General features: G+C 46.4%; 1 protein-coding gene across 5 annotated transcripts in view; it reads left to right on the top strand.

Annotated features, from left to right (window-relative positions):
• Nucleotides 1-13,696, top strand: part of CACNA1B (calcium voltage-gated channel subunit alpha1 B) — a 2,298,664-nt gene that overhangs the window by 1,539,053 nt on the left and 745,915 nt on the right. For all 5 annotated transcript variants that reach the window (XM_069609698.1, XM_069609696.1, XM_069609700.1 and 2 more), the window contains exon 17: nt 11,911-11,978. In XM_069609698.1, the coding sequence (XP_069465799.1) occupies nt 11,911-11,978 (68 nt within the window). The remainder of the gene's footprint in view (nt 1-11,910; nt 11,979-13,696) is intronic.

The raw sequence follows: 13,696 nt of genomic DNA, 5'->3' as shown, positions 1-13,696 counted from the left end.
AACTGATCTCCGATGTTTGTTCGCCTGGTAACGGTGTCTGTTTTGAGCTTCCTGGAGCCCTAGTTTGGCCTTACGATGAGCTTCTTGGAGGCTTTCCGCAATGGATTCTACAGAAGGGACTGTGGATTCAATGCCGGTCAAAGGAAGTAAGGCACGGGGATGGTAACCGTAGGTGCAGAAAAAAGGACTCATACCGAGGGCTGAATGACAAGAGTTGTTGTACGAGAATTCGGCCGTCGGCAACAGTTGAACCCAGTTATCTTGGCGTTGATTGACGAAACACCTTAGGTATTGCTCAAGTGTACCATTTAGACGTTCAGTCTGGCCGTTTGATTGGGGATGGTACCCGGACGTTAAAGCCCTCTCGATGCCTAGTCTTTCGCAGAGAGAGGACCAAAATCGGGAAGTATATTGGCTGCCACGATCAGAGATGATCTTAGTAGGAATCCCGTGCAGTTTGAAAATGTCTTTTAGGAACACCTCGGCCATACTTGAAGCGGTTGGTATGCCTGGTAGGGGGGAAAAATGGGCCATCTTGGTGAATTAGTCAACGACAACCATGATACAGGTACAACCACTGGATTCAGGTAACTCTACGATGAAGTCGGTAGAGACAGTGGTCCATGGACCGGTAGGTATAGAATCCGGTTCAAGCAGACCTAAAGGTCTTTGAGTGGAGGCTTTATTGCGTAGGCAGGTAATACATGACTGGACGTATAGCCTGGCTTCTTCCCTTATTCGAGGCCAGAAGAAATGGCGCAGTAGGAGTTCCTGAGTGTTGTGGATGCCACGATGACCTGCCACCTTGGCATCGTGGCACCAGGAAAGAGCTTTTTCCCGGAGAGAAGGGGTTGGTAGATACAATCTCTTGTCCACAATGTATAGGCCGTCTTGGATAACATAATTCTTCTTCTTCTTTAGACCGGTATCGGCCTCAAACCTTCCGGTAGAGTCTTCCTTGACTTGTTGTAGGAACGCGGATAACGTTCCTATGGTACGGGACTCAGGAAACATTAGCTCAGGCTTGGTCTCCAGTTCCATAAGATAGTCACTACGTCGTGATAGGGCATCGGCTACTACATTCTGGTTGCCCGGAATGTATGTGATGTTAAAGTCAAACTGCGCGAAGAAATGCGCCCATCTTGCTTGTCTAGTGTTGTAGCATTCAAACTGGCGTAACACCTGGAGATTCTTATGGTCCGTTCGGAGTGTGAACGGGTGCATTCCCCCTTGGAGTAGATGACGCCACTCTATACAGGCCAATTTCATTGCCAGCAGTTCTTTCTCAATCACAGAGTAGTTACGTTGACTGGGATTCAAAGTCTTGGAATAGTATGATACCGGGTGTTCCTTCCCTTGGAATTCCTGAAGTAGGACGGCTCCCACAGCGGCTGAAGAGGCATCAGTTTCCACCACAAAGGGAAGGTTTTGATTGGGTTGACGTAAAATAGGAGCCACACAGAAGGATTGTTTTAGCAGCTGAAAGTTTCTTTCTGCTTCGGTAGTCCACCGGAATGGCGAAGAGGTCTTTTTGAGGAGAGAGGTCATCGGGAGCACCAATTGGGAGAAGTTCGGAACGAACTTCCGATAAAAGTTCGAGAGTCCTAAGAATCTCTGAATGTCCTTCACAGAAGCAGGGGATGGCCACTCCAAAATGGAACTGACCTTGCGTGGATCAACGGCTATCCCTGCCGAAGAAAGAATGTATCCCAAATAGGGTATAGTTGATGCTGAGAAAACACATTTCTCCAACTTAACTGAGAGTTGATGGTCCTGGAGTCTGTGAAAAACTTCCCCTACGTGTAGACAGTGTTCTTCTTGGGTGCGAGAGTAAACCAAAATATCATCGAGATAGACGATGACCGAGTTGCCTAGGAGATCCGAGAAGAGCCTATCCATAAAGCGCTGGAAGATAGATGGAGCGTTGACTAACCCAAACGGCATCACCTGGTACTCGTACAACCCAAAAGGTGTCCTAAAAGCCGTCTTCCACTCGTCTCCGGTTTGTACCCTGAGCAGGTGATACGCATTGCGCAGGTCCAGTTTAGTAAAGACAGTGGCAGAATGTACGGCCTGAATGATCTCGGAGATGAGGGGCATGGGATAGCGATCTTTGATGGTGACCTTGTTGAGACCCCTGTAGTCAATACAAGGACGAAGTTCTTTGGTGTCCTTCTTGGGGATGAAAAACAATGATGCACCGGCAGGGGATTTAGAAGGTCTAATGAGTTCGTTGGCTAAGTTCTTGTCCAGGTATTCCTTCAAATGGTGTTTTTCCTGGAGGGTTAGCGGGTACAGGCGACCAAACGGAACCAAGGACCCTGGATGAAGATCAATGGCACAGTCTTCTGGCCTATGCGGAGGAAGATCCAGGGGGATCTTCTCTGTAACTACGTCGGCATACTCAGCGAGATAAGCAGGCAAACAATGGATAGTTTTGGGATCTTCACCACAAAAGGTGTGTACTGTAGAGAATTCTGTTTGAGGTAGACAGTTGGTCTTGCAAAAGGTGGATTGGAAACTCAAAATGTTCTCGGACCAGAGAATGGTAGGATTGTGTCTTCGTAACCACCCAATCCCGAGGATTAATGGGAAGTGAGCAGCCCTGATCAAGTCGAAAGACAAACGTTCAGAATGTTGCATGATGTGTAAGGCAAGGACTTCTGTAGTGTGCGTGATGAGACCCGAGCTCAAAGGCCTTCCGTCCACGCCTTCTACCTTTTGGTCTTCGGCCTTGGCAACACGGGAAATGCCTTGCCTTTCGGCCCAGAGAGTGTCCATGAAGTTGCCTGCGGCTCCGCAGTCCAACAGGGCTTGTGTCTGAATGGTAGTCTTGTTGATGATCAAGGTGACAGCCATAACCATAAGACGGTGGTCTTCGGTGCACTCTGGAGAAGTAACAGAAAGGGTGACAAAGGGACTAGCTTCGCTCCCTCGGTAATGCGTCCCCAGCTTTACCGAGGGTGTTCGTTTCCCGAACGCCTGGGTGGAACGTCGGGGCAATCCCTGAGCAGGTGAAGCGGCGATCCGCAATACATGCACAGGTTCCCTTCTCGTCTTCTTCTACGTTCCTCTGCGGTGAGAGGGGAACGTGTGGTTCCGATCTGCATAGGCTCTTCTCTTGTGAGACGAGTGGAGGTAGGGGGGAAGGAAAGAGAAGGGCCAGGGGGTATTGATGTACTGCTCTTAGTCTTGCGGCGTTCTGCTCGACGTTCTGCCAGTCGGAAATCTATCCGGAGAGTAGCCGAGATCAGGTCAGCAAAGGTAAGAGGACGTTCTATCCTGGCTAGTTCGTCCTTCAACTCCTCACGCAGCCCCCTTCTAAAGATGGCATACTGTGCTTGTTCTTGCCATCCTGCTTCCGCAGCGATTTGCTTGAAGGAGGTGATATATGACATAACATCATTGTTTCCTTGTCTGATGTCTAGCAGATCTTCGGATGCCAAGTAGGTACTCTCGGTACGTAGAAACGTCTGTTTCATCAAAGTCTTGAAGGCCTCGTAATCTAGGAGGACGGGATCAGATCTGTTCACTAGAGGAGTGGCCCAGGCCAAGGCGTTACTGGACATATGGGTAATCATAAACCCCACCTTGGCGTGACCAGAGGTGAAAGTATGTGTACGGAATGAAAAATGCAGATGACATGCATCCAAAAATTCCTGGAGTTTCTTGGGGGTTCCATCAAATTTTCCCGACACAAGAGGTAAGGGAGGCAGGTCGGTGGACGGAAGATCTCGTTCTGCGATCCGTTGCTGTAGTGTAGCATTGGCCCCTTTAAGATTTTGCACTTCTAGGTTGAGGTTTTGAACTGCGGCTATCAGTTCTTGGATCTGTTGAGGGGAGGCCATGGCGGTATTATGGCGTTGCAAACTGTCAAGGGTATCGAGAATCTCCTCTTGATCCTGTAGGATCTCGGCCTCCCTTACTTCCCTTTCCTCCTCACCTCGTATTCCCCGGCGTAGGTTCAGGGTCTGGTTCTCCTTAGGCTTGGCCTTCCCTTTTTTTTGTAGATGAGAGCGGCCGAAGGAGGCCGCCACCGCGACACCCCAAGGGTGAGCGGTGGTGACCCTCCGCGGCCGCGGAGTTGGGGGAAAAAGCCAGAGGCTGAAAAAACCCCAGAGATCTGTAGATGAATCGTCTGTAGTAGGAAGCACTTGACACTTGCAGGAGCTGAGTATCTGCTGGAGAAGAGGCACACACCCTTCCAGAACTGGGCAGCAGGCCTCCAAGGAGGAATAGCAGAGGCAGGTAAGAAATCGGAAGTCCGAAGTATCAGCAACAAGGTAAGAGGGCTAGGCAAGGCAAATCCGAAGTGTATTACTGGGTACGGTACACAGAAGGAGCCAATAAACAAGAAAAGGCGAGTGGAGGAAGGTAAGTAAGAAAGGCGGAAGGATAGAAAAGACGGAAAGGCAAGAATAGTAAACAAAGGCGGGCGGAAGGGGAGGTAAGGAAACGGGAACGAAGTAATAGAGGGAAGTTAGTTAGGCGGTAGGACGGGAAGGGAATGGAGAACGGGAGCGAGGAAAGGGGGAGAGGGAGGAATCAAGAATCGGAGCGAGCTCCGGAAAGAGAAACCTGGGAAGGAGAGTACCTAGAGCCGGAGCGGGGTGACCGGAGAAGGTACAAGAAAACTAACAAGGAAGGGGGGGTTAGAGTACGGAAAACAAAACGGTAGCAGGGGACACGAGCACGAAAGACAAGCAGCAGCCGAAAAACAGGAGCGTTGCAACGCACCCGAACACAGGAAGGGGCGGGCTATAACCTGTGTCGGGATACGTTGCTGAAAAGACTAGACCGCTGCACTGGGTAGAGGAAGCGTGATCGGGATATCCGTACGCCGCTTCCACCTATTCCAGAGCTTCCAGGCTCCCCGAGCCGTGACAATAAGCTCCTAGACCAGATATCCACTCTCTTCCATCCTGAAACAACCAAGCAGCTTTTGCTGTAGTCCCCAATGACTTGCTGCTCGGTAGCCACTGGCCAGCAGTTTTGAAGGACACACAAGAACACATTTTCAGTTATTCCAGGTGTGTGTACGGGCTAGGCGGGCGGTTAAGTGGCTGCTGTAAGTTGTCAGCATTCCCCAGTTTTGTGAGTAAAGTACAAAAAATAGCATGTGGCACAAAAAAGTCAAAAGTGTGTTAGTAGTACTTGAGCCACAATTATGGAAACATTTGTGGCAAGCAGTATTTTTAAAGAACATTGGGACGGCACACCTGTTCAAATCTACCAGATTCATGCTGCACTAAGTCAATAAAATGGGTCAATGTAGTCCCCAAATGTGGCACACACTGGCCAGTCAGGCTGGCATTGCTATATTTCCCAATAGGCCAGTCTGAGCCTGCTTGGAACTGTCATGGACTTATTGTGTGGTGTTTTTGACAAATGCTATTTCATTCCAGACATAGGGCCTCATTACACGGTAGGAGGTAACCATGCCACTATTAGCGGCATGGCTACTCCTTTACCACATACCGGGTCCGGGTAGGCGGTACGGGGAGTTACCGGGTCATTCCGATCCTGGACGAGCCGGTAAGTCCCTATTCCAAATACCATTCCCCATTCCCATTTGAGCCCCCATAGGGCTCAATGGAAATGGGGAAGGAGCTAATAACGGTACCGCAATTTGCGGTACCGTTATTAGCTCTGAAGTCCCTCAGCGGGTCCCGTCCTTAACGCCTGGTCAGACCAGGCGTTATGGACGGGACCCGCTGAGGGACCTCGTAGTAGGGCGCTAAGGGATTACCGGCACCCGTGACCTTACCGGTGCCGGTAATCCCTTAGCGCCTACCGTGTAATGAGGCCCATAGTCTTTTTTATGCAAACTCTGTGGCTCGTTGGTAACTAGTTTAAAAAGGTCAACTCAACAAGGTCATCCTAAGGTGCATAAGTAGATGAATAAAGTCCTGAGGAGACATTGCTGAGATAGGGTTAGTAGGTGCGTACAGTGAGGGGAGTTTTGCAGGAGTCCCTTTGTTATTTGTATTTATTTGTTATTTATATAGCGCCTTATTCCAAGGGGCTCTACAGATGCCAATTTACAGTACAATTATTAGAGTATGTTGTAGTGCAATACACAGCAGATAAATACACAATTACGATTGAAGTAGAAAGGTTTTCAAAGCAGCACGAAAGGCAGAATAAAAGTCAATAGATCGAAGAGAAAGAGGGGGTCATTCCAATGGAGAGGAGCAAGCAAAGAAAAATAGCAAAAGCGTGATTGCGCCCAAGGAGGACGAGGTACAGTTAATAGAAACTAGGACTGAGAACAAAGAACACAGGAGAAGACATTGAAAGAGACAAGGGATGAAAGATAGACAGGAGTAAGACCATGGAGGGATTTGAATAAAATACAGACAAAGTTTAATTTCAGTAGAGAATGGTAAGGTAGCCATCGAAGAGAGGCTGAAGAAGTAGAAATAGAGTCACAAATAGGAACAGGTTACAAGAGACAAATGAAGAATTGAAGACAGACTTTAAAAGGAGCCAAGGGAGAGAAAGGAAGGCCAAAGAGAAATGCAGAACAATAGAATAATCGTGGGAAAATTAGAGAAGATATTGCAAGTTTAGTAGCGCTAAAAGTAAGCAAAGCCCAAACTTTACAGATCTTAAGAAAATGCAATCAACATGAGCGAGAAATAATATAAATGTGATAAATGAAAGATAGGTCAGTATCAAGATGAAGACCAAGATTACGCCAGTAAGAGAAGGGAAGACGAGAAGGTAGAAACAAACAGAACAAAGAAAGGAGAAACAGGAGGAGGGACAGTACAAGTTGGGAAGAAAAGAACTTCAGTTTTTGAAGCATTAAGAGCAAGAACGTGATCAGACATCCAGGGTTTAATAGCAGGTAGACCGACAGAAAGATTTGTGTCAATGGTAGATATAAAGGAAGAGAAATATAAAAAGAGTTAGGTACCATCAGCATAGAAGTGAAGAGATAACCTAAAGGAAGAGATAACATTAGCCAGTGGAGAGAGAAAAGCATCAGCCAGTATAAAGAGAGAAAAGAAAAGGACCCAGGACAGACCCCTGTGGGACGCCATGGGAAAGAGAAAAGGCATCAGAGCAAGTGCTGCCCCAAGAGATTGAGTAAGTACGATTGGATAAACAAACTTGAAACCAGGATAAAACAGAACCAGAGAACCGAAAAGAAGAAAGAGACTGAAGAAGTAGGGTATGGTCTACCGTGTCAAGGACAGGGGATAGCCCCAAAAGTATGAGAATAGAAGTGTGTTTAGAGTAACAAGCAGAAGCAAAGAGTCATTGACAGAGAGAAAAGCAGTTTCATTAGAGTGAAGAGGTCGAAACCCAGACTGGAAACGAGGAAGTATAGAGTTTAACGTGACAAAGGAGGAAACCTGAGAGTAAACAAGACATTCCAGTAATTTAGAAAGATAAGGAAGAAGGGAGAGGATGAAAATTAGAGAGTAAGGGTGGATCTAGAGAGGGGGTTTTCAAAATAGGAAGGATAATAGCATGTTTAAATCAGAGAGGAAAAGTAGACTTGGCAAGAGAAATATTAAAGAGACTGGTAAAATAGAAATTAAGAGAAGGGTAGATTTTTGGAATAAGAGTGGAAGGAACAGAATATTTAGATGAGGCAGTAGGATGAACCTGAGAAAGGAGCAATGAAGTATCAGAATTAGAGATAGGGGAGAATGAAGACATAGTCGTGGTAGAAGAAGAAGGAAAAGAAAAATGAAAGGAAGGAGGGGAAGTAAGAGAAATAGCAGCTTGAAGAGTCAACTTTAGAAGTCAAGAGCAGTAAGCGTCGACTGAAGGGTGTAGTCAGGAGACGGAGGAGTTGGAAGACAAGAAAGGGACTGGAAAAGGCATTGATGAGCAGATTGAGAATGAAGGAGGTCAGAGTAAGAGGAGCACTTGGAAGAAAGAAGTGTATCATCATAGAGGTTATGGTTGGAAGAGAATAATACACAATCAACCTTAGAGCGAGACTTGTGCCAATGCTGCTCAAGACAATGGAGGGCTCTTTGCATTGAGCGATGTTGAGAGGTAATCCAAGGCTGAGAAGGCTTGTGAGAAGGAGAAAATACAGAGGGAGGTGTGAGAAACATGAAGGTGTCTCCCTATCTAGTCCCCGCGGATCTGTCATGCAGGTCGCCAGGACACAGCCATTACTTTTGGATCCAGTTCCTGTGGGTGGACCAGTGCGGGATGATCACCTGGATGGGGGTCCTTGGGGAGTGGGACACCGACGAGAGAGCCGCAGTATCCTCCTTCTTTAAACACCTTTTCCCCATCCTACCACATAGGATATTCCAAAACACTGCCCTCCTCCCCTTTTCCGACACAAACACTTTTGCACAACACGTTTACCTGACATGTCCCAATACAAAGGTCAGACAAAGTCAGGCAATTAACCACAATTGCATACACATGACGGCCCTTTCCCTTCCCCACAGGGATAAAGGGTGGAGCACGAGAGCACAGGAGGAGTAAGGCAGACCGCACGACATGAGAGCTAACTCAGCATGGCAGTTCAAGAGGTGGAGAAAGATGGCGTAAGTCGAGAGGATACCAAGGGGAGAAGTGACCTTGCCCTTATCGACAGAGACCCGCAAAGCCTCAAAAGAAGCAATCATAAGACCGCGAACAATAGCCAGCGTGTATTGCAGCAGATGTCAATGTTGTCCTGATGCCTCCTCTGCTGACAGCCAATCTGGGGAGAGACGCATGGCCCAATGGTACCGGCCTTCACTCTACTGAGAAGAAAGCAAAGCAGTTCATCACAGCCAGTCGAGGGGAGAGCCGATAAAGAAACCGAACTGTGTTGAACGAAAGTAGCAAGTGGCTAATTGAACTTTGGATAAACAAAGAACTGTTGATAAAAAAGGGGAAAGCCAGCATAGCAGAATCAAACACCACGTGGGTGTATATTCGAGAAACGCTAGGCGATTACCCCGCTATTGAACTACTTTTACCAGAAGGCCTTGGGAGAAAGGCGAGAAGAGGGATCAAAGTGGTCATACGGTGGTCTTGTAAAATCCTCCGTACAGTCTAAAGTCTTTGGCCGACGGATGATTGTGAAGCGAAGGGAAACTAATCCTGCATGGTATGAGAAGTTTTGTAAAGGTTGTCAAGAGTGAATCCGTCGGAGGGATGCTAACAGGAGGGGACGAAATCTGAAGTCCCATGAGCATTGTGTTGACAGGAGTGTACCTGGTGGAGGGAAGTCCAAAGAGAATTGTTTGAAAAGACATTAAGACTCATGAGTGTAAGTGTCTACAGTGCTATGAACAGTGTGTTGACAGGAGTGAACCCGTCAGAGGGATGTCCACAGTGAACTGTTGTGAAAAAAGGGGCAAAGCCTAAAATAACTGTTTAAAGAGACATTTAGTTTTCTTGAATACAAAAGTGTTGTAAGGCCAGGGGAAGTGGATTGCCCATTGGCATTGGGCTCCAAGCCTGGCAGAGGGAGAACACAAAAGAAAATCCATTTTGAACCCAAAGGAGGGAAGCTGGGAATTGAAAAGGGGTCCAAACCCGAAAGAGGCAGATCCAGGGGTGGAAAGTCACCACCCAAAGTTTGTTGAGAAAGGAACTGTTTAATTGAGTTGCTGAATACTAAGGTCAGGGGTCTGCACCTGGAAGAGGGGGACCCAGGGGTGAAGCCTTCACCCAAAGCCATACGTGGAACAGAACTTTATGTTTGTTTGTTGAAACCATCAGGCCCTCGAAGGCAAGAGACTTTTTATTGAAAAGAGAATTAACCATTGAAGAACCTGATAACTGGAACGGAGCTGTCGGCTCGTGCTGGGAAAGCTCTAGTGTGTGCTGTGCTTAGGAGACCCACCTTGTTCCGTGCTAAAAACATGGGGAAGGGAGACCACTGGCAATCACATTGTGGCTTCTATTCGTGAACACTTCCTTCTTTATTGAAACCCCTATTCCACACTCTTTCTATAATTAGTTGTAAGGATTTGGCAATAGGTTTTATTAGTATAGGCCTTTTTACTTTGAAAAGACGCCACAAGGACTACCTCATTTTTCATTTGATGGTCGACGCTTGCTCCCATCTTAGATTTAGGTTAGGCATTTTTCCAACCTGCTTATTGTTTAAATAAGCACCCGTGAATTGTGATCACTTGTGTCTGTCTTTACTGTTGCCACCATGAGATCCTTACAGAGGGTATAAGGTGTAAAGTGACGATGAAAGAGAAGTAGTGAGGACCAAGGCAGCTTCGTCCATTTGAAGCGCAAGAAAAGCAGAATGAGATGGAAGAGTAGAACAGCAAGACGATACAAAGACAGGAGTATTAAAAGCACGAAGATCGTGACAAAGAAGAGAGGGGGTGGAGACGGGGGAGAAGAATAAGTAGTAGAAACAGAGGAGAAAATTGAGAAGAAAAGCAGGTGATGGTCTGAAGAATAGACAGGACGAACAGAGACCATAGATTTGGACAAAGAGGAGGTAAAAATAAGATCCAAGCAGTAACCAGAAATATGAGATGGAGGAGTGGCGAGAGCTAAGAGGTGATACGATTCAATAATAGCTAGGAATGGAATGAGTGGAGGAAAGATGAAGATTAAAATAAGAGTATAAAAGAATTTTAGCAAGGTAAAACTGCACTAAGTAGGGCGTCAATGTCGTCACAAAAGATGGTAAGAAGACCAAGAGTATGGTAAATTAAAAGAAGTCACTGCACAGGGCTTAGAAAAAGTAGAAAGAGAATAGTCGAAAGAAGTAAAAGGTGAAAAGAATGAGAGAGTTAATTATGGAGGCTGGCCGATAAAGAATACCAGTGCCTCCACCACGGCCCAGAATGTGAGGAATGTGTGTAAAGGCCGTATCAGATGTGAACAAAGAAGATGCAGCGATAGCAGAGTTAAAAGAAGAAAGCCAAGTCTCAGTGAGACACAAAGTGTAAGTTAAAATACAAAAACATATCAAGGATAGAATGAGATTTTTGGAAGATAGACTGACCGTTCCAGAGTGCAACATTAGTGCAAGAGAATTGAGAGTCAGGGGATGGATCAACTTGATTAGAACAATTATGAGACGTTGAGGAATGAGAATGCCTATGATTTATCCAGAATGTGGGAATTGGGCTAGGCATAACAATAGGAGTATGATTAAAACAAATATCAGAGGAACCATGCAATGATGGGAGCAGCACTAAGATGGAATAGAACGGCACCAGCTAATAGGCAAGCTGGGCATGCTGCAAGTTAGGAAGCCAAACGTGATGGACTAGAAGGACTTAGATGGGCAGAAAACATTATAGTATTTAGGTGTATGAAGAAGTATAGCAGATTGCGTCCATCAGTGGACAGCAGCAGACAGCTGCTCCTGGACTTTTCCAGGCTTATCCAGACTTCGCCTGGGCTTCACCCAGGGCAATATGTTATGCAAGGTCCATGGCCGGTTGGTGGGCTGACAATGGGTCGTGTCCAGGTTTTTCAAGCTCACGCCCAAAGTAAACAGGGGCGGCGTCCAGGAATCCCACAGGAGCAGGCAAGCAAATGGCAGACCTTCAAAAGGGCTGCAATGCTGATCGTAGTTTGTCCTAACAACCAGGAAAATATGACACAGGAGCGTCAGAACCTGGCACACAGACACAGTAAGACAACACATTTGGTCCAGAAAGCAGACAGCAGCGCCCGGATTTATCCGGACTTCATCTTATCTAGTCTACTATTGTGCTAACTGTTATGCAAGTCAAAGTGGTATTTCCCTTGCCAGTTCTACCTGCATCAGAATGTTTGCATCAGAACAGTTCCAGATCAATGCTTTCTCATTGCCACTACTTCAGCACCCATGTAGCCTCCTCCCAGCCTTCCCATAGAGCACAAGCCTCTCAGCCATTCAGTCATCCTGTCCGCATGTCTGTGTCATGTACGTCTAATGTTAAAACAGCCCTTCCTTAACTGAAGCCTGAACAGACACCCTTCTTAATGTCTTCTTGGCCATCGCTGTTGACAACCTTGCAAACGCTCAGGAGCTCACAAAGGTACGTAAGGGTAAGAAATAGGTAAATACAAAGCTATGAAGCGGTTTGTCTCTTGACCTACTACACTGCTTCTTTGTTATCAACCCACCCACCATTTCTGTTTATAACATACAATATTCCCATTATTCAGAATCTATAGAACCAAATGGCAGAAAAGATGAACAGTTGGGTCCCTTTCATTGATATCTTTAAAAGAATGGCATGATCAATCTGTGCCTCCCCCTTAACGGCGCATGGTAGGTGTTATACCTCTGTATATGAATTAGTGAATGGAATGAATCTGAACAACTCTCCCCAAATAAAAAAGTAACGTGTTATCCAAAAAACCGGTACAGGTTTGTTTTTTAGAAAAAGGTTGAAAAAAATGCAGAATCTTGAAGAGTTGATACCTTTATTAGGCTAGCCCCTTATTTATGTCTGTCCGCTTTCAAAGCCATTTGGGTCTCTTCCTCATGCAGTAATAAGAATTAACCAGCTCCAGTGGAGAAAGTGATTGTTTGCTGCTTGGTATGCGACTACCAGGGGCCTTCTAGTCGGATGCAGATGCAGAGCATTGACTTCACTCAACCAGAATATTGGAAAGATGCAGGTTTTTACATGTTTGTAGAAGATTTAGTGCTCTTTAAGAAATCATATGAATAGAAGAAAGCAACAACTGCTCACTGAGCATAGGAAATGGTTATGTAACCCTCGACTTCTCTGTAGAATTAGTTTTTTATAATCTTTCTTTATTAAGCATTTTTGAGGTTAACAATGCACATATGTAAAGGTATCATCCACCGAATAACCCACATCCCCTCTGCAAATGAGTGAACTTGGGTAATTATCAAAACGTATAACGTTGATTCTACACATCTCTGTTTAAACGAGGTAACCCCTTCTTACCCCACCACCCCCTCCTCCCTGGGACGAGATGGATCGAGAATGTCAATTGGTATCCATGGAGGTCGGATGGGCCGGAGAGTAGTCTGTGGTGGAACATGGGGGTGATTTATTTGTACACGTTGAGGAAGGGTAACCATTCCATTTCTCTTGCCGGAGTGAGGTCGTGGAGTGCCCTATAATCTCTTTGGCCTTCTGGCCCACATTCTTTCTGACGGTAGGGTCTGGGCTTTCCATCTTATCGTGAGGCATACTCTTGTCACCAGTAGTAGGAAGTGTGGCATGTGCGGGAGACGTGACCATCGGCCCTCCGATTCTTCCAGCCCAAAAAGGACTAGCCAAAGTTTGCAGCTTGCCTCCACTCCATCTATGCTTTTTATCCAATCCAGAACTTCCTTCCAGAATGCCTGCGCCTTCCGACACGACCACCACACATGCCAGTAGTCTGCTTGTTCGCCACATCCTGTCCAGCATAGTGTGCTCCACCCTCTGAACATCTTGGAGAGGCGCTTGGGATCATATTGCCACCTATGGAGAAATTTCAGTCCATGCAGTTTGTATTGGCACGAGATGGAGGTTTTGTGTGTGTTCTTGCAGAGGCGATTCCAAAGGTCTTTGTGGATTGAGTCACCCAAATCCTTTTCACACCTTTTCCTGAGGGCTTTGTTTGTATTTGTTTCCTTGTTCAAAAGGATTTTGTATAATTGAGAGATGAGGCCACTCGATGACGTGGTTTCACTCAATATCTTTTCAAGCGGAAACAGGTCTCTTTGCAGTTTGCCCTTCCATTTCGGGGGACGTCCGGACCCCCTTCAGTTGCAAGAAGTGGAAGGCTG

The sequence above is a fragment of the Ambystoma mexicanum genome, chromosome 8 (genome assembly GCF_040938575.1).
Source record: "Ambystoma mexicanum isolate Mex_15411 chromosome 8, UKY_AmexF1_1, whole genome shotgun sequence".
In the NCBI taxonomy this organism is placed as follows: Eukaryota; Metazoa; Chordata; class Amphibia; order Caudata; family Ambystomatidae; genus Ambystoma; species Ambystoma mexicanum.
Note: the sequence above shows the minus strand (reverse complement) of the source record. Positions and strands in the feature narration are given on the sequence as shown.